General features: G+C 44.7%; 1 protein-coding gene across 2 annotated transcripts in view; it reads right to left on the bottom strand.

Annotated features, from left to right (window-relative positions):
• Positions 1 to 26,351, bottom strand: part of DIS3L (DIS3 like exosome 3'-5' exoribonuclease) — a 96,933-nt gene that overhangs the window by 5,536 nt on the left and 65,046 nt on the right. For both annotated transcript variants that reach the window (XM_073568892.1, XM_073568893.1), the window contains 9 exons: positions 26,122 to 26,291; positions 25,849 to 26,010; positions 25,496 to 25,740; positions 24,118 to 24,210; positions 16,618 to 17,145; positions 16,219 to 16,373; positions 14,278 to 14,444; positions 14,021 to 14,166; positions 2,785 to 2,953 (listed from right to left, as the gene is read on the bottom strand). In XM_073568892.1, coding sequence (XP_073424993.1) covers positions 2,785 to 2,953; positions 14,021 to 14,166; positions 14,278 to 14,444; positions 16,219 to 16,373; positions 16,618 to 17,145; positions 24,118 to 24,210; positions 25,496 to 25,740; positions 25,849 to 26,010; positions 26,122 to 26,291 — 1,835 coding nt within the window. The remainder of the gene's footprint in view (positions 1 to 2,784; positions 2,954 to 14,020; positions 14,167 to 14,277; positions 14,445 to 16,218; positions 16,374 to 16,617; positions 17,146 to 24,117; positions 24,211 to 25,495; positions 25,741 to 25,848; positions 26,011 to 26,121; positions 26,292 to 26,351) is intronic.

Here is a 26,351-nt window from a genome sequence, read left to right as displayed (position 1 = left end):
GAAGGGAGGCTGAGCCTTCCAGAGACAGTGGTTTATTCCCTCTGATGGTGGCTAAAGATCAGCTCAACACCCAGGGGAGTTACATCTATACTGGAGTTTCAGAAGGAGCTAGAATTAGGCTTCTCTGTGAGTACCGTTAAAGTTCAGGTTTCGGCCTTGGACGCGCTGTATAACTGTGACCTAGCGAGCAATAGATGGGTCGCAAGTTTATTAAGGACTGTAGCAGAGCAAAGTTGGTTCCTACATGTAGCCTCCTTGGGATTTGAATCTAGTGTTAACTGCACTGACAGAAAGTCCTTTTAAGCTGTTGCATTCAGTCTCAGAGAAAATAATCTCCCTAAAAACATCCCTACTAGTGGCGCTTACTTCAGCCCGCAGGATAAGCAACATACACGCTTTATCAGCAGACCCCCATTACACTCAGATCATGGAAGACAGGGTGGTTTTAAGGCTAGATCCAGCATATCTCCCTAAGGTGGTTACCAGGTTTCATAGGACTCAGGAAACAGTATTACAATCCTTCTGTTCCAATCCCAGCAATCAAAGGGAGGGGAAGCTGCACACCTTAGATGTCAGGAGGCGCTTACTGCGGTATCTAGAAGTGACAAAATCTTGGAGGAAACAAGAGGGCCATATTTGGGTTACAGAGGCTCTCAAGCTAGCTTTTGTTAGTGCAGACAGGGCCATTCCTGAAGGTCTAAAGGCCCATTCTACAAGAGCAGGAGCTATTTCCTGGGCAGAGAAAGCAGATGTCTCCATCGACCAGATCTCTAAGGCGGCCATATGGTACTCTCCATCCACCTTCTTTAAACACTAGGGGCTGGATCTATCGGCCTTCTCTGACCTCACATTCAGGAGAAGTGTTCTACAGGCTGTGGTCCCTCCCTAAGAATATAAGTCTCTGAAATTCTCTCGTGGTGCCATCATGGTTGACTGAAAAACACGGATATTACTTACCGGTAATGTGTTTTTTTCATAACCCATGACGGCATCCTTATATTCCCTCCCTATCAAATCACTCTTTTGGGTCGGTCAATCTTCGTTTTGTACAGAAACTCCTTTTCAGTGTTGGTGGTCAAGTATGAATAAGAATATAGATATATGATTTGTGTGTGTTCATTAACTTCGGAGTTTCCTCTCATGCTCTTTAAACCAACTGATGCGGAGAGAGGAGCTGCCCTTTTTATCTTGAAGGGCTGATTCCCCTCTCTCGTGGTGCTGTGAAGGGTTATGAAAAAACACATTACCGGTAAGTAATTTCCGTGTTTTTAATGGGGAAAAGGGGCAGCGATTGATTTGAACTTATGTTTTTTTTTTGTACTTAACATTTTTTGTTTTCACTTTTCAATGTATTTGTTAGTCACCTTAAGGCACTTGGACTTGCGATCGTCTGATGAATTGTGATAAATACCATATTACTGAGGCATATAGTAAAATTAAGGTGTGCTTTGAAGTCTGGCCACAGGTCGAGTTTCAAGGGAGCTCGGTAATAACAAACATGGAGGTCTTCAACAGACCCGTGACTATCATAGCAACTCATACGTGACCAGAGATAACGTCATGAGAGCAGCCCCCTGCCGGCACGCTGTTAATGCCACTGTCAGAGTTTCACAGTGGCATTTAACAGGGTAACAACTGCGGGCGGCACTTCGTAACAGCCTCGATTGTTAGAGGCAGGTACAGCCATTACCTGCCTACTACGGAGCAAGTTCGCCCACTCCACACACCAGCTTGTGCCGCACATGTACAGCGGATGTTGTGAAGGTGTTAATAGGTAGCAGAAGCATGTAAAACGTGTTTAAAAAAATTTAAAGAAAAAAAAAAAAAACATGAAAAACTGATGCCATAGTGATTGTAAAACTGGACCAAAAAAAGGATGAAAATGGGATTTAGCACACTGATGACTATTTTTCTCTGATGCAAAAGATACCATAAAGTACTTTTCCAGGTAAAAAAAAAAAAAAAAAAAAGAAAAAAAGTTGAATCTGCTTAAAAAATAGTAATAGAGCCTCAAAATAAACTTCATTTCTGAAAGCTTTCCCAATCTTCAGCTGCAAGCTCCGGTAGGTCCTTTTCTGGTAAATGTCCGACACAGGACAGTCTTTCCTATGTTGGCACACAACCAAAGCTGTGTGTGTAGGTGCTGATTGCACTCTTTAATAACAAAGACTGGACCCTTTTCCATCTATAAATCAATTCTAACAGAAGGGTGCTGGCTTAGATATTGCAATTAGCAGTCAGCCAGCTCCCTTCACTCACAGTTAGGTCAGATGTTGACACAAAAAGTTATAATAACAGAGATTCCGGAAGCAGAGATCAAGATCACTGTCTACAGGGTCGTCAGAAATGGGGTCCAGGTTATGATAGTGTCAATGGCTAGAATTGACTGTAAGAGCATCTGAACTGTCAGCAGAAACTATTAGTTTAACTGATCTTCAATTATGTTACAATTTTGCCCATGGATCTATAGCAAATGACTTAGAAGAACCAAGATTTGCAACATACTCTGTTGTACCCAGGTCCAGGCTACAACAAATCCCTTCATAGAATCTGAACACATTACTATACCCATGCCAACACCATGATATAATGTCACTGTCATCAAGCTACTAAAGTTAAGCTTCTCTTAGAAACTTTTTACTCCAGCTCGTGATGAAGATTGAAAATATTTCCCAAGCTTATTTTTCCCCCTAATTTACAGTAGACCTAGCATTTCACATAATACATGGATGTAGCAGTAATGAGAGCGTGTAAACGTGGCAAGGAGACAGCACATGTACTCACAGTCACGTGGTCAAATAAACAGAACGAGGTTTCCTTTGCTCCTTCTATTACGGTGATTCGGTCAGGGTGACGCTGCAAGGATCCAGTCGTCCATTTACAACAATCATCAGCAAAAGATAAAACAAGGCCATCAGTGTTCCTAAGATAAGCGGGTCCTTTAATGCCATACCTGTGTCAGCACACAAAATTACACAATCAATAAATTACTGCTATTCTACTACAATGCACAGCGAGAATATAGCGATCGTCTACTGCATTGGTTTTTCTTTACATACGGTACATTTGGTACAGTGTTTTGAGTGAAATACCTGGCACATAGTTTGGGGTCTATGTTCCTGCACCTCCAAGTTATGTACCCGAGTGTTTCCTAAAAACTGCCACCAAAATATCTGTCCTTTTGGCAAATATTCTGTTCAGTCATTTTTCCTGCGTTTTAGAACCTTTTTTCCCCCCTAAAGAATTTGTTTGCAACCTTTTGATTCCACACTGCCTAATTTGCAGCGGATTCCATCAGGTGATGCTCCAAACAAGTGACATGCACTTTCTTTTCAAAACCAGAAGCAGAAGAAACCCTCAAAATATCTGAACATATTGACTGTAAATTCATAGAAATAAATAGGAAGAGTCAAGAATTTTTGAAAGCGTTTTAAAGGTTTTTGCTTTTTTTTCGTTTGAAGCAGAGTCACCATAAAAGAGTGCTTAAAAATTTAGTGTACCCATATTTTTAAAAAAACTAAGTAACAGGTTATTTTATTCAAGCAGCGCCCCTGAGTATTCTGGTCTTTTTTAAATCACCACACAGTTCCAGAGGTATTGGCATTTTTATTTTGTACTACTTTATATGGTCTTTACCAACAGGGTGGGGCTGACATGGCAATAATGCAGCACAACCTAAAGACATCACCCAGAAAATTCTGTGAGCCACACCACTTGGTAAAGGCTATAAAAATTTGTGCCAAAAAAAAAAAAAATAATCGCCCATATATCTGGAACCGCATGACCAATTTAAAAAAAAAAAAATGGGATACTCAGAAGGGCAGCTGGAATAAAATAAGACCAAAACTAGACATATGGCCTAGTGACAGGCCCTCTAACCACTGAAGGTGGTTTGCACGTTAATGACCAGGCCAATGTTTACAATTCTGACCACTGTCATTTTATGCAGCTATAACTCTAAAACTTTTCAATGGATACCGGTGATTCCGAGAAAGGTTTTTTGTGACATATTGTACTTCATGACAGTGGTAAAATTTCTTTGAAATGACTTGTGTTTATTTGTGAAAAAAACAAAAATGGAAATTTGGCGAAAATTTCACAATTTTCCAACTTTGAATTTTCATGCCCTTAAACCACAGAGATATGTCACACAAAATAGTTAATAAGTAACATTCCCCACAAGTCTACATGTTAAAAGTTCACCAGCGATTTCTCATTTTTCCAAAACCATTTTTTTTTAGGAACCATTTGAAGTCACTTTGAGGGGTCTATATGATAGAAAATACCCCAAAAGTGATACCACGGTAAAAACTGCACCCCTCAAGATGCTCAAACCTGCATTTCAAGTAGTTTTTTAACCCTTCAGGTGCTTCACAGTAATTTTTGGAATGTGGAAAAAAAAGAAGTGAACACGTCATTTTTATTGAGGTCAGATTCAAATTTGTTTTATTTTGACAAGGGTAACAGGAAAAAAATGGACCCCAAAATTTGCTGTGTAATTTCTCCTGAGCATGCAGATACCCCATATAAGGGAGAAAACCACTGTTTGGGCGCAGGGCAGAGCTCGGAAGGGAAGGAGTGCCATTTGACTTTTTGAATGCAAAATATGCTGGAACAATTGGTGCTTCTCACAGAAGCTTAGACCGTTGAAAAAAAAAAAAAAAAAAAATTTTCACTGATATGTTTTTAGCACAAAATATTGCTTTTTCATAAAGGTAACAGGAGAAATAGCACCATACAATATGTTGTGCAATTTCTCCTGAGTATGCCGATACCCAATATGAGGGAGGGAGAAAACTACTGCTTGTGCGCATGGCAGGGCTGAGAAGGGAAGGAGCGTCATTTGACATTTTGAATGTAGAATTTCAAGGAATCACTAGCGGATGTTAGGTCCCATTTGGAGAGCCCCTGATGTGCCTAAAACAGTGGAAAGCCCCCACAAGTGCCCCCATTTTGGAAACTAGACCCCTCAAGGAATGTCTTTAGATGTGTGGTGAGCACCCTGAACCCCCAGGTGTGTCACAGAAGTTTATAACATTGAGCCGTGAAAATAATAAAGTCACATTTTCCCCACAAAAATGTTATTGTAGCCCCAAATTTGGCATTTTCATAAGGGTAACAGGAGAAAGGAGAAATTGCACTATAGAGTTTGTTGTGCAATTTCTAGTGAGTGGGCCGATACCCCATATGTAGGCGAATACTACTTCTGAGGCACACTGCAAAGCTCAGAAGGGAAGAGGAACCATATTGGAGTCCAGATTTTGCCGGAATGGTTTGAGGGTGCCATGTCACATTGGCAAAGCTCCTGTGGTGCCAGAACAACAGAATATGTGAACTCATTTTACAAACTACACTACCCAATTAATTAATCTAGGGGTGCAGTGATCATATTGACACCACATGTGCCTTACAGAATTTTATACCACTGAGCGGTGAAGAAAGAATGAATTACAATTTTACCACTAAAATGTTGTTTTAGTCCCAAGTTTTTAATTTTTCTAAGGGCTAATAGGAATTTTTTTTTACAACAAACTGAGGTCCATTTTTTCCTGAGTGTGCCAATCCCCTTCATGTAATTGGGAAATATTTTTCAGGCACGGTGCAAAGCTCAGAAGGCAAGGAGCGCCAGATTTTACTGTTACCGTTTGCATGTGCCATGACCCACTGGGAGAGCCCATGAGGTGCCAGAACAGCAGAATCCCCCATAAGTGACCTCATTTTACAAACTACACCTCTCAAAGAATTCATCTAAAAGGTGCAGTGATCATACTGCCACCACGGGTACCATTGGGCAGTGAAGACAAAATAACTACATTTTTAATCTCAAAAATGTTGTTTTATCCCCAGATTTTACAATTTCACACAAGAAGTAGGTAAAAATTATACCAAAAATTGTCCCACAATTTCTACTGAATGTGGCAATACCCCATATGCAGCTGTACAGTACTACTCAGCCTTATGGAGAGACTCGGGAGGAACGGAACGCTATTTGCCTCCTGGAGTTCAGATTTTCCTAGAACAGTTTGCAGACTCCATATACAGAGCCCCTAATTGGTAGAAGAGCAGAATCCCCCAAGTGAAACTATACCCCTTGTGGAATTTATCTACAGGTGTATTCCAGTGAGATTTTCCAGAAACAAGCAGAAATGAATGTCGCTGTAGTGACCAGTACGTTATGCCCAGCCCGTGCTTCTGGAGACATGCACTCGTAAGTTATTGGGGCTCTCATCGATTCAGAAATGCCAAACATGGACGGTATATGTGGTTTAGGTACTGTGGGGCTAAGAAGAGAGGGGGGCATATGGATTTGCCAAATTTCTTTTTACGGGTGAGGAGCCATTGTGCTACCAGTAATGCGGAAGCCCCCTATATTTCCGTTAACAGATGACAGACATGAGTGAGAGCTTGCTTTTTTTTTGTGGACTGAGTTGAAGCTTTTATTGGGAACATTTTACATAATATTTGGGATCACATTTATCTGGCGCTCTACACCGAGCACTTACTTTGGGGTTTCAATCTAAATCTGAGTGACGTGACTAAGATGAAACCCCCAAGGGATCCCTTCACTATAATGAGGCAGCAGGGTTACTGTGGACTGGCCTCTGTTCAGCGGAGTCATTCTTTTCAGAAGTTCACAAAACTGTGGCCGACGGCACTTTTATGCAATCCTAAAAAGACGGACACCGCCGGATCACAGGTCAGATGGCGTCCACAGTGCCTCCCATCTGCATCATTATAGGAAATTTTCCGCCGGGAGTTCTGTCTGAATCACATTTTTCAGAGATTTACACAGAAACCCCGGTGTAAGTGCTCAGTGCACAGCGTAGGATAAATATGCGCTGAGCCTTAATGCGATCTTTTAGAGGCAGAATGAAAAAAAGTCAACAGCAGGTGAAGAATTGGTTTTATTTATTTTTCACACCGTTCCTCATGCGATATAAGTGATTAGGCGACTTTATATTTTTGGTCGGCGCGATTACAGCGATACCAAATTTATATTGGCTTTTTATGTTTGGCTGTTGTCACACACTAAAAGATTTATTTCAACACCATATTTTGAGAGCTATAATTTTTCCATATTTTGGCCCACAGAGTCATGTGAGGACTTGTTTTTTGCGGGACAACTTGAAGTTTTTATTGGTACTATTGTCGGGCACGACTTTTTTTTTTTATTGCTTTCTAATCTGATTTTTGGGAGGCAGAAAAAACAGCAATTCAGGAATTTTGTGGTGGGAGGATGGGGGGTGGTTTATGCTGTTCCGCGTGTGGTAAAATTGATAAGGCAGTTTTATTCTTCGGGTCAGTATGATTACAGCGATACCTAATTTATAGCGTTTTTTTAAATGTTTTGGCGCCTTTTACACAATCTATTTTATAGAAAAAAAATAATTATTTTTGCATCGCTTTATTCTGAGAGCTATAAAACTTTTTTATTTTTCCATTGATGGAACTGTACGGTGGCTTGTTTTTTGCGGAACAAGATGACGTTTTCAGCTGTACCATGTTTATTTATATCTGTCGTTATGATTGTGTTTTATTCCACTATTTGTTTGGTGTATGATGATAAAGAAATAGGGATTTTTGTGTACTAACCGTAAAATCCTTTTCTCCGAGCCAATCATTGGGGACACAGACAGTGGGTGTTATGCTGCTTGCCACTAGGAGGACACTAAGTAAGCACAGAAAAAAGTTAATTCCCCCCCTGCAGTATACACCCTCTCGCTGGCTGGGAATTCCCAAGTTCGGTGAAAAAAGCAGTAGGAGCATTAAACGAATGACAATAATCATAACGCTGTCAAAACCTAAAAATGCTACAGTGAGCCAATAGGCCAAACAGGGTGGGTGCTGTGTGTTCCCCAATGATTGGCTCGGAGAAAAGGATTTTACGGTGAGTACACAAAAATCCCTATTTCTCCTACGCCTCATTGGGGGACACAGATAGTGGGACGTCCTAAAGCAGTCCCTGGGTGGTGAGCATTCAACTGCTAATACCCCATGTACCACTGGCTTAACACTGTGGTACTGCCGATTGCAGGATGCGTCTGCCAAGAGCTGCATCCGAAGACGCCTGAGCATGAATTTGGTAATGTTTTGTAAAGGTATGCAGGCTGGACTAAGTCGCAGCGTTGAAGACCTGTTCTGCCCACGCCTGGTGTCGAATGGCCCAAGAGGCGCCCACTGAGCAGATAGAATGTGCCTGAATCCCTGCTGGGAAAGGTGTGTCCCAGACACGGTAGGATTCCTGAATAGCCAAGTAAATCCACCTGGCTAGCGTGGTTTTTGAAGCGGCTAGACCCTTCCTATGCCCCTGTGGAAGTACGAACAGGGCTTCTGACTTGTGGAAGGGAGCTGTCCGCAAGATGTACCGTCTCAGAGCCCTGAGCACATCGAGGGTGTGGAAGGCCCTCTCAATGCAATGGACTAGAGCCGGACAGAAGGAAGGCCAAACAATTTCTTCACCGAGATGAAAAGAAGACCCGACTTTGGGCAGAAAAGACGGGGACGTCCTGAGAGCTGCCTCGTTCTGATGAAAATTCAGGAACGGACGGCAGGACAGAGCTGCCAATTCAGAATCTTGTGTAATTGACGTAACTGCCGCTAGAAAAGACCACCTTCCAAGAGAGAATAGCTAGTGGTACGTCCTGCAGTGGTTCGAAAAGAGCCTCCTGTAAGGCTCCGAGAACCAAGTTAAAGTCCCATAATTCCAATGGCCCTTAAAATATAGAGGCTCCACCTGGGAGACTCTCTGAAAGAATCTTCATTTGAAGTTCGGTGGCAATTTTGCATTGGAATAGCACTGACAAGGCTGAAATCTGGCCCTTGAGCGAGTTAAGCGCGAGACCTGACGTTAATCCAGATTGTAGGAATTCCAGTATGGAAAGAATAGAAAACACCAGTGGGGATCGACCATGGTCCTTGCACCACGAGAAGGTTCTCCAGGTGCGGTGAGAAGTGCGCATGGACACGGGCTTCCTAACAATCATGGTGGAGAAAAAAACAGCCTGTGCTAAAAACCAGGATTCAATGGCCATGCCGTCAAAGACAGAGCCCCGGAGTTCTGGTGGTAAATCGGGCCCTGTGAGAGTAGATCCATGCGATCTGGAAGTCGCCAGGGAATGCCGGCGACTAGCTGTACTAGTTCTGCATACCATGGCCGGCGCGACCAATCTGGCGTGACTAAGATCACTTGTATTCCCTCTGCTCAAATTTTCTTGATGACCCTCGGGAGCAAGGGAAGAATGCACGGGAGCCGGAACCGGTGCCACAGCAGAACTAGGGTGTCCGCTCGGATCCTCGATTCATTACCTGTTGTTTAGTCTTTAGGCCATATGATCCACATTCGAAGACCCCCAGCAATGGCAGATCTGCTGAAAAAAACTTCTGGATGAAGAGACCACTCTCCTGAGGCAAGGCCTTGACGACTGAGAGAAAAACCACCGCCCAATTGTCCACACCCGAGGTGTGGATTGCTGAGATGGGCGAATGGTTGTTCTCGGACCAATGGAGGATGTGACTCACTTCGTGCATGTCCATCCTGCTCCGAGTACCCATCCGCTCCCATCGTGTTTCCGAGAACTACCATGCTGAAAACGTATGGAGTGAGAAACCTGTCGGGAATGGGCCGAGCTGCCTGTTGTAAGGCTCGGGCCTTTTCTGTAGTGAGAATGACCAACCCGCGGGAAGAGTCCAAGATCAATTCCAAAAAGGAAATCTGCTGGACCGGTGTTGGGGAAGACTTTTTGAAGTTTATCTTCTGACCCAGACGAGAAAGTGTATTTACTGTGATATCCACGGATTTCTCGCAGGCTGGAAGGGATGGAACCTTGATCAGCAGGTCGTCCAGATACGGCAGTACCACCACTCCCCGAGCGTGGAGAATGGCCATGACAGCCGCCATGGCCTTGGTATAGACCCTGGGGCCGGTGGCGAGACCGAAGGGCAAGGCAACGAACTAGAAGTGTTCTTCTCGAATTGCAAAACGCAGGAACTGCTGGATGATAGGGACTCTCCCTTTTGCATGGAGGCGACAACAATCGGAGGAATTCCATTCGGAATCGCCGTACTTTGACAAACTGATTTAACAGCTTGAGGTCCAGTATGGACAACATAATTCCGTCCTTCTTTGGAACCACAAAGAAAGGTTTGAATAAAAAACACTGAACCATTCGTCTTGAGGGACCGGAAGGACGACTTTGTTCCTTTGCGGCGCATGAACGACCCGAAGGAAGGCTGTGACTGAATGACAGCAGACGGCCGCCTACTTTGTCGGTGTCTGCCGGATACACAAGTCATTGAGTAGAGGATCTATGGGATCTGCTTCCTTAGATCCAGATGCTGTCGGCCTGGGTTTCCAAGAGCGGATAGGTCTGTGAGAGACCTGGGAACCTCTGTCTCCACGTGGGTACCGACCTGATCCGGAAGAAGGTTGTGGAGGACCAGCTGGAGCTGTTGCGAGAAAGGTCGAAAAACCAGTCGGCTGTTGATTCCGAAAATCGGCCGGGCAGCCCCTTGTTGGGGAAAAAACCTACTCTTCCCCCCAGAAGTATCAGAAATGAGCTGGTCGAGTTTCTTGTCCAACCAGGCAACCAGTTTGATACGGCAGAGAAGTCTCTGGAGGTGGAATCTGCCAGTCGTGTAGCCATAGGGCTCTTCTGATGGAGACTGCATTAGCGGTTGCCTTAGCAGCGCAATTAGCGGCATCTAAAGAAGCATCTACTGCAAAATCCCCTGCGTGAATTATCTCCTTGGCGAAACCAGTTGTCTCTGGAGGATTGCTACTTTGGAAGGCAGTAATTAAGACTTCTGCCCAAGTGGACATTGCCTTAGCCACTCAAGTCGCCGCGAAAGATGGGAAAAAAGCCGCTCCTGAAGCTCCAAAAACTGAAATGGCGACGTAGATCCACCGAGGGGGACTGTAACCAGTCCTTCATTAGATCTGGAGTAAAGGGGTATTTAGCCTCGATAGGCTTTTGCCCTGTAACCTGCTTATGTGGTCGGTCCCTACGTTTCTAGACAATGTCTTTCAACTCCGGATGGCTGGCAAATATCCTGCGTACACGTTTAGTCTTCTTAAAGGAGATAACGTGTTCCGGAGCGAGAATATTCTCCTTGTCCAACGTCAGAAACTTGTTGACTGACTGTCAGAGAATCAAGCGATTCATGGACATTTGGGGAATTCTGAGGGACTGACATGTCAGACTCGAATTCAGAGACACGTTCTCTGCGAACATTAGGAGAGGGAGAGCACGAGACAGAACTCGCCGATGCTAAATCGCGAGCATGACTAGGGGACACGTCATGGGTCTGCTTTCTAGAGACCTGAGGATCCCTTGAACGAGCACGGCCCCTGCTGGCGGATGGTTCCTGGCCGTCGCCAAAACCCTCCTCGGGCGGTAAAGACGCGTTCTGACTTAAAGAGGATTCCTGGAGAAGTCTATAGCCTTGGTCAGTGACTCCACAGACCGTGACAAGGACGCAGCCCACTCAGGGGGACTAAACGCAGGGAGCACCTTGCAGCGGCGGCGGATGGCGTTTTAGCACAAGCCGGGTCGCAATCCGTGCATAGCAGATTAGTCTGGGTACTGGGCAAGGCAGTCTTGCAATAGGTACCAGCGGTAAAGAATGCAGTGCGCTTCTTATTAGTCCCCTTTTTTGCTTCCTTAGGCTGAGACATAGTGCCCGTGAAAGCGTTACAAGCAGAGCCTGGGCTGTAGTTGCAGGGAATGTGCAGCGAAGGGGTTAAGCTTTTCTCTGACAGTAGATGCAGCTTATCCGCGGTCCTGATGCTGTGCCCCTGGGAGGAATATCGGTAGCCCTGTAGCGTCACCAGGTGTTGTCCATCTGTGCGCGCACCCCCGCAGCAGTCACAGAGCCCGAGGAGCAGAGAAGGGGTTAAGGACATGGCCCCCGAGACTAGCAGGTCACCTCTCATACAGAGCGAGAGGCGCCAAAGACGTGGGCGGAAGCGCTAACAGTGGGCGGCACTATGTAAATTGCGGCCTAGTAGGCCGAAAAGCCGGGGACTATATTTTTGGGCCTACCCGCGGCGAGCACCGGGTGAAGGGGGGAGCCGCGACGGGGCGCCGGTATGCGCCGCTGAGACTCGGTCAGCGCTTCTCCCAGGGACCAGGACCCGACCCCATACCTCCAATCCGGTGCTCGCTCTGTCTGCGTTGTCTAGGAGCCTGCAGGTTTCATCCCATCTCAGATGCTCAGGTAAAAAAGCTCCCGGGCGATGTAGCAGAGCCGGAGAGGTTGTTACAGGGGTATTGCTCAATCGATCCACCCTATGGGCAGGGGGACGGAGAGCTATGGGGCTGATTCAGGGCGTCCGAAAGCGCTGGTCAAATCTTCTCCGTGCGCTCGCCCTCTTATCCGTGAGGGGTACCGGGACCGTAAAGGAACCATCGCCAGAATATTCAGCCCCAGTCGTCGCAAGAAAGTGTATGGGGAGGTATACTCCGCGTGCTTGCCTGTTGTTGGTTCGGGGGACAGCGGGTCATAGAAATGAACAGTCGCCCCCTTCACTCGGTTAATTAAAAAATAAAAATTTACAGAAAATTAAAAAAAAAACAAACAAAAAAAAAAAAACTGTGGGGTCTGAAGCCAGACTCAAGTGCCTCCTACAAACACAAAGCAAGAACTGGGGAATTCCCAGCCAGTGAGCGGGTGTATGCTGCAGGGGAGGAGTTAACTTTTTTCTGTGTTTACTTAGTGTCCTCCTAGTGGCAAGTAGCATAACACCCACTGTCTGTGTTCCCCAATGAGGCGTAGGAGAAATGTTTTTTATCTTGATTTTATTTTTTTATGGTGTTCAGTAAAGGGGTTAACTAGTAGGACAGTTTTATAGATCGAATCGTTGCGGACGAGGCAATACCAAACATGTACTTTTATTGTTTATATTTTTTTTCATACAAAATATTTATTTATAGATACAATATCTTGATTTTTGCATTATTATTTTTGATATTTATTTTTAAAAAGTATTTTTACAATTCCTTGAAAAACACACTGCGGGGTCTCCGATCGAAAGTCAGAGGGGCTGCCATCCCTCTGCCGGCTCCCTGAATGCTGCTATCGCTTTCAATCACAGCATTTAGGGGGTTAAAGTGTCCGGAGCAGATTGTGACCGCTCCTGGCACTGAGTGCTGGATGTCAGCTGTCAGAATCAGCTGCACCTGGAGGCGATCACCCACCCACAGCCCATGTGGGCGGGCGATCGCCATGCAGTAATAGTATGTGCCTGGTCAGATAGGCCCTGGGCACAGGGACGTATTATTACGACAAATGTTAGAAAGGGGTTAATAAAATCCGAAATGGATTATTTTAGAAATTTTGGCTATCATTTGAAAATTTAATGAGACTGATCACTCACAATGCGCGACAGCAGATCTAGGTCTGTAAAAAAAATATGATTTGCAGTCAGCTGACGCTGCTTGTATTTAGCCGGTCATTAATGACTTTGTGTAATTCCACTCGTTCTTTAATCTGGCCACTCTTTTCTCTTATGTTGTTGGAGTTGTGTTAGAAGAAAGTATCCCACCAACAAGCTTTCCATAACTACCAGATGACAAATTTGCCTTCAATTCAAATACATCTTGTTTTAGGAGTTCCATAAATATCCATCCCAATAGGGGCCTATTCTTCCACACTACTGGACAGCCTCACACTATGTAGAGACAAACCCCACTGACAAGGAGAATGGTAACCAGTTGTTAATGTGTTCAAATGTTTCCAGGAGGAATGAAAATATGCCCAAACATTGGGGATATAAAGAGAGCGGACTGATCCAGGTTTTATGTTAAAAATCAGTATTTACATACGGTCTCTCCCCACTCAGTGGAATATCCCAAAGGCAGGAAGTCTCACAAAACTGTGATACATCGGAGAGTCCAACTTCAGTTAAAGGGCCAGAAGTTTTATTACTTAATTACTGAGAATATTTTTTAATTAATATTTGAGAAAGGCTTATATTGTGGTCTCCTTTTATCTCTTGACGTTTCCCTGTCAAGACATTTACCTGGGTATAAACAGTAAAACTCCGTTGGTGCGGATGGAGTATATTATGGCATCACAAATGCAGCGCTGGTCATGCTCTTGGTCTTTGTCTCTGAAGAACATGCACTGGAAGAGCTCTGTAGACTGTTTCTGGCAATGCTGGGCAGCCTGTAATGTAACAAGACTGGCGAGGTCAGCTGCTGCTTTTTGGTTAGTCAGATAATAGCTTGGATGAATTATTTTCAACAGCAGCTAAACTAGGTGCACCGTGTTGCTTACCCGGTTGCGACTGTTGATATGACGGCACAGCTCCTCCAAGTCTTTATTCCCAAGAAGATGTTCTCTTGGGCCATCGTTAATAGCAGCCAGGAGAAGTCTATGCACTATTATATCCGCATATCGACGGATTGGGGACGTGAAATGCGTGTATTTGTCAAGGGCCAATCCTGAAAAAGTGACACAAAAAGGATATATAAAACTCCAAACATCACAACTCATAGACAATCCTACTTTAACTCCTTTAGGGCCAGCATATTTTTTGTTTTTATAATTTTTTTCTTTTTTCCATCCCTTCTTCCAAGAGTCATAACTTCTTTATTTTTCCCTCTATATATCTGCATGAGAGCTTGTTCTTTGTGGGATGAGTAAAAGTTTTGTATGAGACCATTCATTTTACCAAATCATGTATTGGGTAAAAAGAAATCCAAGTTGGGTGAAATTGTGCCAAGATTGCGGCAAAAAATGCCTTTAGCAGGCCCTGGCAGCCCCATTAACCCATTTCCACCCCACAGCAAGCAAGCAAAACAGGTGTTGCATTATTTATATGCCACTGTCAGAGACTGACAGTGGCATTTAAAAAGTTAAACAGCAGCGATCAAGGATAGCCTAGATCCATACTGTTACCGTCAGATGCTGGGTGTGTATTACTGCCGGCATCTGTTATGGTGCAGGCTCAGTTCCTGAACTCACTCCATACAAGCGGACCCTGACTGAGTTGTACAGTAAGGTCGCGGTGCACAAAGGTATTAATGAGTCCAATGTTCAATGGGCGCTGAAACAGCCACACCTAGCAATCGGACCAATAAACAGCAGGAATCAGAGCTAAGTCAGTCATCACTGCAGTTGTATAACACAGCCGGATTCTGCCTGACATAAGGCGGGCTCAGCTTCTGAGCCTGCTCCATGAACCCACATCTGTAGTGTTTGTCACATGTCTGGAAGGGATTAAATGTTTCCAGCTATTTTATGGAAATTGCCTCTTCAAAAAGAGACCCCCTTAGACCTCAGTTCAGGTATTTCAGTCAGATATTTAGATTTCCAGTATGTATTAATTAATAGCTAACAGTTTATCAATACACATTTGCTGCAATTTTACAACTATTTTTCTTAATGTACAATAAACCTAAATTTTAACCTGATGACGATCAAGTAGAGAAAATTTGAGGTGCCTGGTCACGGGGCTTAATCTTACAGCATGGTGAATTTTACGGCGCAAGATAAGATTTTGCAAATTGGCATAAGCAGCTGATCGTTTCTGTCCACTACTTTGCGGGCTGAATAAGAACTCTGTGCCAATATTTCCATTGACCCCGCATTCACGTAATGTATCTGCCAGGAACAGCAGGCCAAGCTCAGCTTTGCTAGTCAATTGGGTCACCATAAAGGGCCATTTTCTCCTGCAACTGGGCTTATATGGACGCTTCAGTTACAGTAAGCATGGATAGGCAATAACTTTCCATGATGGGAATGACCTCTGGTACTTAAAGTAATTTAGGGATAAGTTAAGAGGGGGGGGACTGGGAGAAGGCAGACACCCTATGTTTTAGCATGCATGTCTTTTGGCAAGGTCATGAAATATACAGAGAAATCTGAGTTCATCTCTTCCTGATGCCCTCCATGTTTTACTGGTAGGACACATTTTAGAGAATTACCATTTATCATCACTTATACAAAGATGACAGTATATTTTTGCTTTATAATCATTTTGCATTTCGCATACAAAGTTACCTCTTATGTAGGTTATAAGTACATTGTATTACTGTACGGGGTGTGCTACAATTCTCAGAAAACATGTCACTGGAACAGGTTCTCTAGTGATTGAACAAGCAGGGGATGATCAGCTCAGTAGCCTGCAGATATGATATGCTCTTATACAACTTATGAATTAGAAAAGAAAGGACGCATACATATTCTGCCATGTGGGGCTCACACACCACTCACCATAGTGATAGAAAAGATCCTCCGTGTGTGAGCCCGTAGAGAAATACTGGGCATTGGACATGGCCTGTGTCGCCATCGCCCGCAATAACCGATTCACCAAAGGGTCAAATGGATCGTTTGCTTTATCCAAAGAATCAGCCAAAGTCTTGTTGGTGCTTGAAAAGTGAATACAATAAGTGTAAATTCAAACATTGGATGCATTGGTCACTACAGCAGATAAAAGGAAAAATCTTACTTTCTATCTACAAGTCAGTATTGCTCTGCCGGAGTATGATCTGACCATACTCCATGTGTGCAGGGCGGTCAGAATACTACGTGGAAAATGTAGCAGAGGTGGCCCGAGGGCACGGTGCTGACAAAGGCCATTGGTAACATCATACATATAAGTATTGAACTCACCGGGTATCAATGGAAAACCCTTTGGCCTGAGCACTCTCCTTCAGCTCCTTAAAAAACTCCTGTCGTGGAGGTGGGTGCAGTCGAAGTAACGCTTGCTGAGGGTAGCTCTCCCAAATCTTTTTAGCCACCCAGTGATTTGCTAGAATCATGCATTCTGCAATAGTCTCATGGACTTGCAAAGGCTGCTTGGGAACCAGGTCATCAATGCTGTGTTCCTCCCCCAGCTGCACCCGTACTTCCACTCCTTCCAACTCCAGTGCGCCATGCATATCTCTCCTTGATCTGACGGCTTGAGCAACCTCAGTCAGTTTACGTATTGCCCATAGCAGACGATCCAGTTGAATACAGTCCTGTGAAAGTGACTTCAGTTCAGGCTCAGTGCCAAGTGGCTCGAGATCACCGTCCAGCAGCTGCTGAGCCACCTCATAACTTAGCTTGTAGGACGATCGGATGATGGTCCGTCCATACCACACTCTGCAGATCTCACACGTTGCACTGTCCAACTCCCACATTACACTCACTGCATACCTGGAGGGAAGCACAAGGATATTTCACATGCACAAATGTAGACTAATGGGAGGAAAATAAACATATGAGAAATACATAAAATACTCTTTTCTGGTCTAACAAACAGACATCATAGTTTGGGCACATGCATCTAATGTACAGTTGACAAGCTGAAACAGCACAACCCTGGGTTTAACCCCTTAACGACGGCCAATACGCCTTTTAACGGCAGCAGTTAGAAGGCCTTATTCCTCAGTGCCACTTTTTAATGGCACTGAGAAATAAGGGTATAGCGCCCCCCCCAGCCATGGAAAATCTCCATCTCGACTACCGGGAGTAGCTGAGACCCTGGAGAACATGACTTAGGTCGGTTTTTACTGTCTCCAGTCTCATGATCCGTTATTCACCGAATAATGGCCATCACAAAAAAATAGCCTGATTTCCCATCATTTCTCTCTCCTCTGATTTGATCTAGAATACCAGAGAAGAGAGAAATGGGGTCCCCCGAGACCCCCTGCGCCGTCCCCCGTCGTCTTCTTCCTGGAAGAAAAAGGTGGGCGCATGCGCAGCGCGCCTACCGAAATCTACCAGCTGATAACTGGCAACAATAGATTTTTCCTATAGGTTCATTTTGATCACTGTGATAGGGTCTATTACAGTAATAAAAAAAAATGTAAATCAAACCCCCCTATGTCACCCCCATAGTTACGTAAAAAATAATAAAAGAAAAGATATTTTCCCAATCTTTACAGTTAGGGTTGGGGCTAGGGTGGTGATGTTGGGTTTAGGGATGGGATTAGGGTTGGGATTAGGGGCAGGGCTGTGGAGTCAAATCTTCGACTCCGACTTCTCAATTTCCTTGGCACCGACTCAATGACTCTGACTCCACAGCCCTCGTTAGGGGTGTAATAGGGTTATGGGTGTGTTAGGGTTAGCGTTGGGCTAGATTCCAGCTAATTTTGAATTCAAAAAGTGAAATGGTGCTCCCTCCCTTCTGAGCCCTGCCATGAGCGCAATGAGTGGCTTTCCCCCACATACAGAGTATTGACGTACTCAGGAGAAGTTGCACAACAAATTTTGTGGTCCATTTTCTCCTGATACTCTTGTGAAAATAAAAAAGTTTGGGTCTAAAGTAATTTTTTTGAGGAAAAACTTAAATGTTCATTTTTTTTCCTTCCACATTGCTTTAGTTCTTGTGAAGCACCTGAAGGGTTAATAAACTTCTTGAATGCGGTTTTGAGCACCTTGAGGGTTGCAGTTTTTAGAATGGTGTCACTTTTGGGTATTTTCTGTCATACTGACCCCCAAACGCACTTAAAATGTGAGATGATCACTAAAAAAATGAGAAATCGCAGGTCAACTTTTAACCCTTATAATGACCTAACAAAAAAAAAAAAATAAGGTTTCCAAAATTGTGCTGATGTAAAGTAAACAAGTGGGAAAACAGGATTTTGGTTGCTTACCATAAAACCTGTTCATCGGAGCCTTCATTAGGGGACACAGGAACCATGGGTGTATGCTGCTGCCACTAGGAGGCTGACACTATGCACATAAAAAAGTTAGCTCCTCCTCTGCAGTATACACTCCACCGACTGGCACCTAGCTAAACAGTTAGTGAGAAAGCAGTAAAAGAACATGATAGAAATAACAAAGAGACAACTCAACTGTAACAATAGCACACAGAAGAAAGAACAGGAGTTGTAAAGAAAACATGGGAGGGTGCTGTGTCCCCCAATGAAGGCTCTGAGAAACAGATTTTACAGTAAGCAACCAAAATCCTGTTTTCTCTTTCGCTTCATTGGGGGACACAGGAACCATGGGACATCCCAAAGCAGTCCCTGGGGAGGGAAACAGCAGAAAACTCCATTAAAGTCAGAGAACTCACCACTGCCGCCTGCAAGATCCTTCTGCCTAGGCTGGCGTCCGCCGAAGCGTAGGTATTGACCTTGTAAAATTTGGCAAACGTGTGGATGGAAGACCAGGTTGCCGCTTTGCAAAGTTGTAGGGCGAATGCCCAATGGTGTACCGCCCAGGAGGCGCCCACTGCCTGGGTAGAGTGAGCCTTAATCCCAGGGGGAGGTACTCTGTTCTTAACCCGATAAAGCCTCCAAAATTGCAGTTCTGATCCAGCGAGCAATCGTAGCCTTGGAGGCCGGCAGGCCTCTTCGCGCACTATCTGGAATGACGAATAGGAGATCCGCCTTCCTAAAGGAAGCTGTCCTAGCCAGATAGATCCTCACTGCCCTGACCAGGTGTAGCCTGTTCAATGAGCGCTCCAGAGGATGAGACTGCGCCGGACAGAAGGAATGGAGGACAATATCCTCATTCAAGTGAAAAGTGGAAACCACTTTGGGAAGGAACGAAGGCAGAGGCCACAACACCACCTTATCCTGGTGAAGAACCAAGAAGGGGGGGCGACAGGAAAGAGCCGCCAATTCTGAGACGCGTCTGATGGAAGTGATAGCTACAAGAAACGCCACCTTCCAGGACAGAACGGACAGGGGGACTGTTGTGAGTTCATTCTCTGGTTCACCAGTTGTGAGTTCTCCTTCCAAACTCCCTCTGGTGGTAACAGGAGGTAGAGTGAGGCTGATTTGATCGGTGGAGATCTGCCACCTGAGAATGAGGATGACGATTGGACCTCTGGAGTCTCAGATTGGATTTAAGACAGCTAACGCCCTATTCAGTTGCTGGTGATTCCTTCTGGCTTGTCAGCTCTTGGTTTTCAGCTCTGTTCCAGTCATATAAAAGCAAATTGGCAAAATACTGATAAATAAGAGTGGAAATTCAGCACAGCCCCCAGCCGGGGCTGGCTGACCACACAAAAAACTGAATAGACCAACAAAATCAAGGGTGAACATTAGCAGAAAAACTTAGCTTTTGTCCCTTACTAGTTTGGTCTCTTTTTGCTCTGTCTCAGAATATTTCAGAGTGCTGATATAGTGGGAGAAGTCTAGTGACTTCAGGGTTAATTTTGCTATCAGAAATGTTGGACATTATTTTTGTAGGGTTTTTTGCAGTTTGCAGACAGTGTCTTTCCTTTCCTTTCTAGTTAGTTTGGGCCCCATCGTTTCCTCAGCCTATTTTCCTGCCTGTGTTTGTGCCTTCATCTTGTTTCACCGTCAATACATGTGTGGGGGCTATCTATTCGTTTGGGGTCTGCTCTGGGGCAGTTAGTTTTCCCCTTTTTATGCTTCAGGCTTATTTAGTCCTCCGGCTGTGACGAAGCGTCTAGGAACATCGTAGGTACGCTCCACGGCTGCTGCTAGTTGTGTGGTAGGATCAGGGATCTGCAATCTGCATAGTTACCAACCCCTCTGGTTTTATGTGACTTAGCTTGTTTTGCTTTTTTCTCCTCGGTGACCCATTCATAACAGGGGACCTCTCTTAGAGGCTCAAAGGGAGCACTCTTCATGACCTCCAGAACAAGATTGACGTCTCAGGGGTCCAGGGGATTCCGGTATGGGGGAGTCGCATGTGCCACTCCCTGAAGGAAAGTTTTCAATTGAGAACAGGAGGCTAAGGACTTTTGAAAGAAGATAGAGAGGGCTGATCCCTGCCCCTTTAGAGAATTAAGGGCAAGGCCAGCATCAAGTCCAGGTCCGATAATAAACCCTAGAAGATGACGGTTTCCTAGCCTGGATCATGGTGTGTATCACCCAATCGGAGAAACTGGACGCTCTTACAACCGCCGTTTCAACAGCCACGCTGTCAAATTAAGCGACCCAGAGCTCTGGTGGCAGATCGGGCCTTGTGACAGAAAACCTGGCCTGTCTGGGAGCTTCCAAGGGGCGTCCGCCAGAAGACTGACGATCTCTGCGAACCAAGATCTTCTGGGCCAATCTGGTGCGATCAGAATGACCGACACCCCTTCTGCTTTGATCTTCTTCAACAGCCTGGGAAGAAGTGGAAGGGGAGGAAACAGGTAGGGAAGCGCAAATTGCGACCAGGGAATGGCAAGATCATCGGCGTCCACTGCGAGAGGGTCGCGGGACCTGGAAATGAACCGTGCAACCTTCCTGTTCGGCCGGGACGCCATGAGGTCCACGTCCGTAGTTCCCCATCGAAGACAAATCTGATGGAAGACCTCCTGATGCAGGGACCACTCTCCTGCTGTGAGACCCTCGTGGCTGAGAAAATCGGTGACCCAGTTGTCCACGCAGGGAATATGCATTGCGAATATTGCCGAAACCGTCGTCTCCGCACAGCGAAGGATCCTGGATGACTCGGCCATTGCCAGGGGACTCCTGGTCCCTCCTTGGTGATTGACGTATGCTGTGGCATTGTCCGCCTGAATCCTGACCGGCAGACCCTTGAGAAGCGTTTCCCAGTGACGGAGAGAGAGGATAGCCCTGATTTCGAGGATGTTGATTGGTAGAGAGGGCTCTTGCGCCGACCAACGTCCCTGAACCGTCAGATGGCGAAAAACTGCCCCCTAGCCCAGAAGGCTGGCATCCATCATTACAATGCCAATGGAAGGGAAGAAAGGACCGACCCTGGAGGATGAGGGGGGATGATAGCCACCAGATGAGAGACTGCTTGACTCTGAAAGGGAGACGAAGCGACGATCCAGCGACAGGACAGACTTGTCCCACTGCGAAAGGATAGCCCGCTGAAGAGGTCTCGAGTGGAATTGTGCTAAGGGGATTGCTTCCGAGGCTGCTACCATTCGGCCCAGGACCTTCATTGCTGAATGGAAGGAAGGAAGCTGAGGGCCTTGTAGAGAACGAACTCCCTGCCTTGCTCTCTTCTCTTTGGGTAGAAAAACCTTCGCCTGTCGAGTATCGAACAGCATGCCCAAGAAGACAAGGTGCTGGGTCGGAACAAGTCAGGGCTTTTTTCTGTTGACTAGCCACCTGAACCGGGCCAGGGAGTCGAGGACAATGGACAGACTTTCCAGGGCCTGAGAGAGACGAAGTTTTGATGAGAATGTCGTCGAGGTACGGGATAAGCACTAAGGCGCCCCTGATCCTCAAAATGGGCATCAATGCCGCAATGATCTTTGTGAAGACCCTGGGAGCGGTCGCGAGTCTGAACGGAAGGGTGACAAATTGGAAGTGGTTCCTCTGTACTGCGAAACGCAGGAACCTCTGATGAGCTGTGCAAATTGGAACATGGAGGTGGGCGTCTTGGATGTCTATGGAGCACAGAAATTCCTGCGTCTCCATGAAAGCAATTACTGATCGGAGGGACTCCATCCTGAAATGTTGCAGGCAGACTCTCTTGTTCAGTAACTTGAGAACCAGAATAGGCGAACCGCGCCGTCTTTCTTTGGCACAACAAACAGGTTTGAATAGAAACCTGTGAAGCGTTCTCGTTTCGGTACAAGAACGATAACCCCCGAACTGAGAAGGGAGGCGATGGACGCAAAAAACCCGGGGGGTCCTGGGTTCGAATCCCACCAAGGACAACATCTGCAAGGAGTTTGTATGTTCTCCCCGTGTTTGCGTGGGTTTCCTCCAGGCACTCCGGTTTCCTCCCACACTCCAAAGACATACTGATAGGGAATATAGATAGTGAGCCCCATCGGGGACAGTGATGAAAATGTGTGCAAACTGTAAAGTGCTGCGGAATATGTTAGCGCTATATAAAAATAAAGATTATTATTATTAGTGACCGTTCACACTGTATCCCTCCAGAAACCTGAAAAGGAACAACGCACATTAGGTAGATATGGGTCTCCAGAGAGACCCGTGTACACCTCCTACTGACACCAAGCTAAAACTGATTAGCTTGGTGCCAGTCAGTGGGGTGTATACTGCAGAGGAGGAACTAACTTTTATGTGCATATTGTCAGCCTCCTAGTGGCAGCAGCATACACCAATGGTTCCTGTGTCCCCCAATGAAGCGATAGAGAAATGTTATTTATTAACTATTTTGTGTGACACGACAATTTGATTTAAGGGTACAAAAATTAAAAGTTTGAAAATTGCTACATTTTCAAAATTGTTACCAAATTTCCGATTTTTCATAATTAAACGCAAGTGATATCAAAGAAATGTTACTACAAATATGAAGTACAATATGTCACGAAAAAAAACCAATCTCAGAATCATTGGAATCCGTTGAAGCGTTCCAGAGCTATAGCCTCAAAGTGACAGTGGTCAGAATTGGAAAAATTGGCTCGGTCACTAAGGGGTTAAAATTTTCACACCATTTTGGCCAAAAATCAGCAATGAAATCCACAAAGTTCAACTGCAGATTTTTATTGTCAAATAGTTTAACGGAAATCAATGGAGAACATCCGTGGAAAGTCTGTGACAGAATGGACATGCTGCAGTTGCAAAAGATGCTCAACAAGTACTTATTAGCTGATGTTTTATTATTTTTCTTAGCAACATCTGAATAAGATTAGTTAAGTTATAATAAGATTTTATGGCAATTAAGACAGGTGCATAAATACATAGCAAGATCGCCATGTCTTTCATTTTATTTTATACAGGTCACAGTTCACATTTCTGCCTCTAGGTGACGCTGTGGCTATTGGCAGGAAACACGTTTTGTCCTGCATTATACCAAAATACGTAAAATGACTGCTCCATTACCATAACCATAAATGTAAACTGGAAAAGACGAAGCCCGGGTTTATAGCTTGATACAGTCATTTAGATAATTTGGGTAAAATGACTGTAGACAAGAATATGTGACTGTAATTACTCCATTCTACCAAAATATCTATTTCCAACCTATCTGAACAATGAGAATATTTTATATTTCGCAGATCTTAACTACTTCAATAGGTGCATTATATTTTTGTATTGTTTCTTATATATTGTAGTTGGGCTTTCTTTTTATTCGTTTTTTACTGGAAAGTGGCTACAATTTCATGAGGTTAGAAGGAAAATGATAGTGAACTTTAGGAAATAAATAAAAAAAAGTCTGAATAAACCAATATAACAGCAAAACAGACAAAGAGTAACTGGAGAATCCATCACTCTCTTCCACACATCCAACGTCTTGTAAGTACTCGTGGGGATTAATACGATTACTTACCTGTCAACTCCCCCAAGCAAGGAGCACAGGTCCGCACTGAGAATATGAGGCAACATGTCAAAGCGGCGATCAGCAAGGTAGTAAGTGGTAGCCCTGTGGAAACATTAAAAATGTGTACAGAAACGGATACAGGTGTCAGGATGTTAGGAGTGATGGTGAATACGATGTGTTGGTACTAAGAGATTCAGACAAAGTAAAAGGAAAAAATAATAGTTTATATGCAAGTCAGGCGAGACTCCAGCCCAAACTGAAAAAATGACAATACGTGAATAGTCAACATGCCAGAGAAAATGGGATCATATAGACTTTAATTTTATCTTGTATACAGAAATCATTAAAGGGACTGTCCAAGTTTTCATTTAGGCTATGTGCACACGCTGCGGATTCACCTGCGGGTTTTTCCGTGCAGAACCGCAGGTAAAGTGACCTGCGGTTTGGCCTGCGGTTCTGCCCTGCGGTTTCACACCTCCAATATGTTAAAGGTGTGAAACCGCAGCGGAATCCGCAGAAACAATTGACATGCTGCGGTTTATAAACTGCAGCAAAACCGCGCGGAAAAAACTGCAGCGTGAGCACAGCGGTTTTTAAAACCCATAGGGTTACATGGTACTGTACCATGTCTGCGGAACTGCTGCAGTTCCGCAGGGCCAAAACCGCAGCGGAACCGCAGCGTGTGCACATAGCCTTATAGCTCATAGTATTACTCTGTCTGGGGCAGTTTCCTTTGACATCACAGCAGCCAGGTCAACAAAGACCAGGGGCAGCAACATGAGGCAGCGCTAGAGAAGCAGGGGGTAAATAAGGCTCTTTTTGTTATACAATTTAATAATAGGTAACTGCTTTAGGATGTCCTCACTTAAAGAAGCACTTCTTGTCCCATTAAAGTTTTTATTATCTTAATATATTGCAGTCGTCATATTATATAGCACTGTGTACTTACAATTGCTCATTTTGCCCTTCTACCAAGATAATTCTTCTCTTTTCTCTGCTCTATGTAGAAACAGGAAGTGTCTTGTCCTTGCATTTATCATCCCCTTCTTCAACTCTTGACTCAGCTTCTCTGCTCTTCCCATGCCATAGACTTTTGCAGTGATGACTCATGACTTAAGCAGACACAATTGACCTCCTGTTTCTACATAAAGCCTAGAAGGAATCAGCAAGTCTGTTTTTAATCACGTGATGTCATAGACCTAATGAAAAAACAAATTAATTGGGTAGAAGGAAAAATGAGTAATTGTAGGTACACAAAGCTATATAATATGATGGCTGCAATATATTAAGAAGATAAAAACTTTGATGGGAGGAAGAGTGCTTCTTTAAGACATTGGAGAACAGAGCAGATGGTGTGACCTCATGTGCTGGGAGGGATATCACTGACCTTGCTTTCGCCTCCATGTCTGTGTAAGAGTTTGGCTGCACAAAGTGTGTGACATCTGCAATGTGAACACCAAGCTCTAGATGCCCACTTTTCAAAGCACGAATGGACAGGGCATCATCCACATCCTCACAGCCTATAGGGTCTATACTGAATACCAAGTGGGTCTCCCTCAGGTCTCGTCGGTCACATTGTTCTGGGGCCACCCGCCATGGGTTTTCTGGAGTGTTAGATGGCATTTCCGCTAGCTAATAAGAGACAAACATAATAGTCCACAATAAGACAATGGGAATCACATATTTCCATACAGTATATAATTGAACAAGGCCATTTAGTTAATTGGGAGAAAAACTGACCTGGGCTTCTGAGAAAGGGTTCATACTAATACTGTTTTCCACTAAAATAGTTGCAATTTCTGCTTCCAGGTCACCAATACGTCCTAGAGCTCGCACGAAGTGTCCATTTGGATAGAGAGAACTGGATTCCCAGGAATCTATCCTCACCACCACCCTAAAATCCTGATCACAAAGAATATACATGGGGAATACAAAATCATTACATATGGTCACAGTCATGAAGCAGAGATCTGCTACAATCTGGGACTGGAAACATATTTCTACTTATTGTACCTGCAAAGCCTCTGCTTGCTGGGTACTGATCCGGATTTTAGGGATTCTATAGTCCCAAGGAGTTACAAGAACCTTCTGGGCGTTTTTGCCCTGAGTTTGTACTTCTTCCTTAGATGGAAAAGTAGCAACAAAATCCCGCCAATTCCGTTGGAGCACTCCTACAATACGGCCTGAGAATATACGAGACAAATGGTAAAAAAGGTTTCTGTCCATCATGTGCTCTGAGCAAA

This window comes from Dendrobates tinctorius, unplaced genomic scaffold (assembly GCF_039654945.1).
Source record: "Dendrobates tinctorius isolate UK_male_01 unplaced genomic scaffold, ASM3965494v1 ptg000022l, whole genome shotgun sequence".
Classification (NCBI taxonomy): domain Eukaryota; kingdom Metazoa; phylum Chordata; class Amphibia; order Anura; family Dendrobatidae; genus Dendrobates; species Dendrobates tinctorius.
The sequence above is the reverse complement of the archived record's forward strand: the minus strand, read 5'-3'. Positions and strand labels throughout refer to the sequence as shown.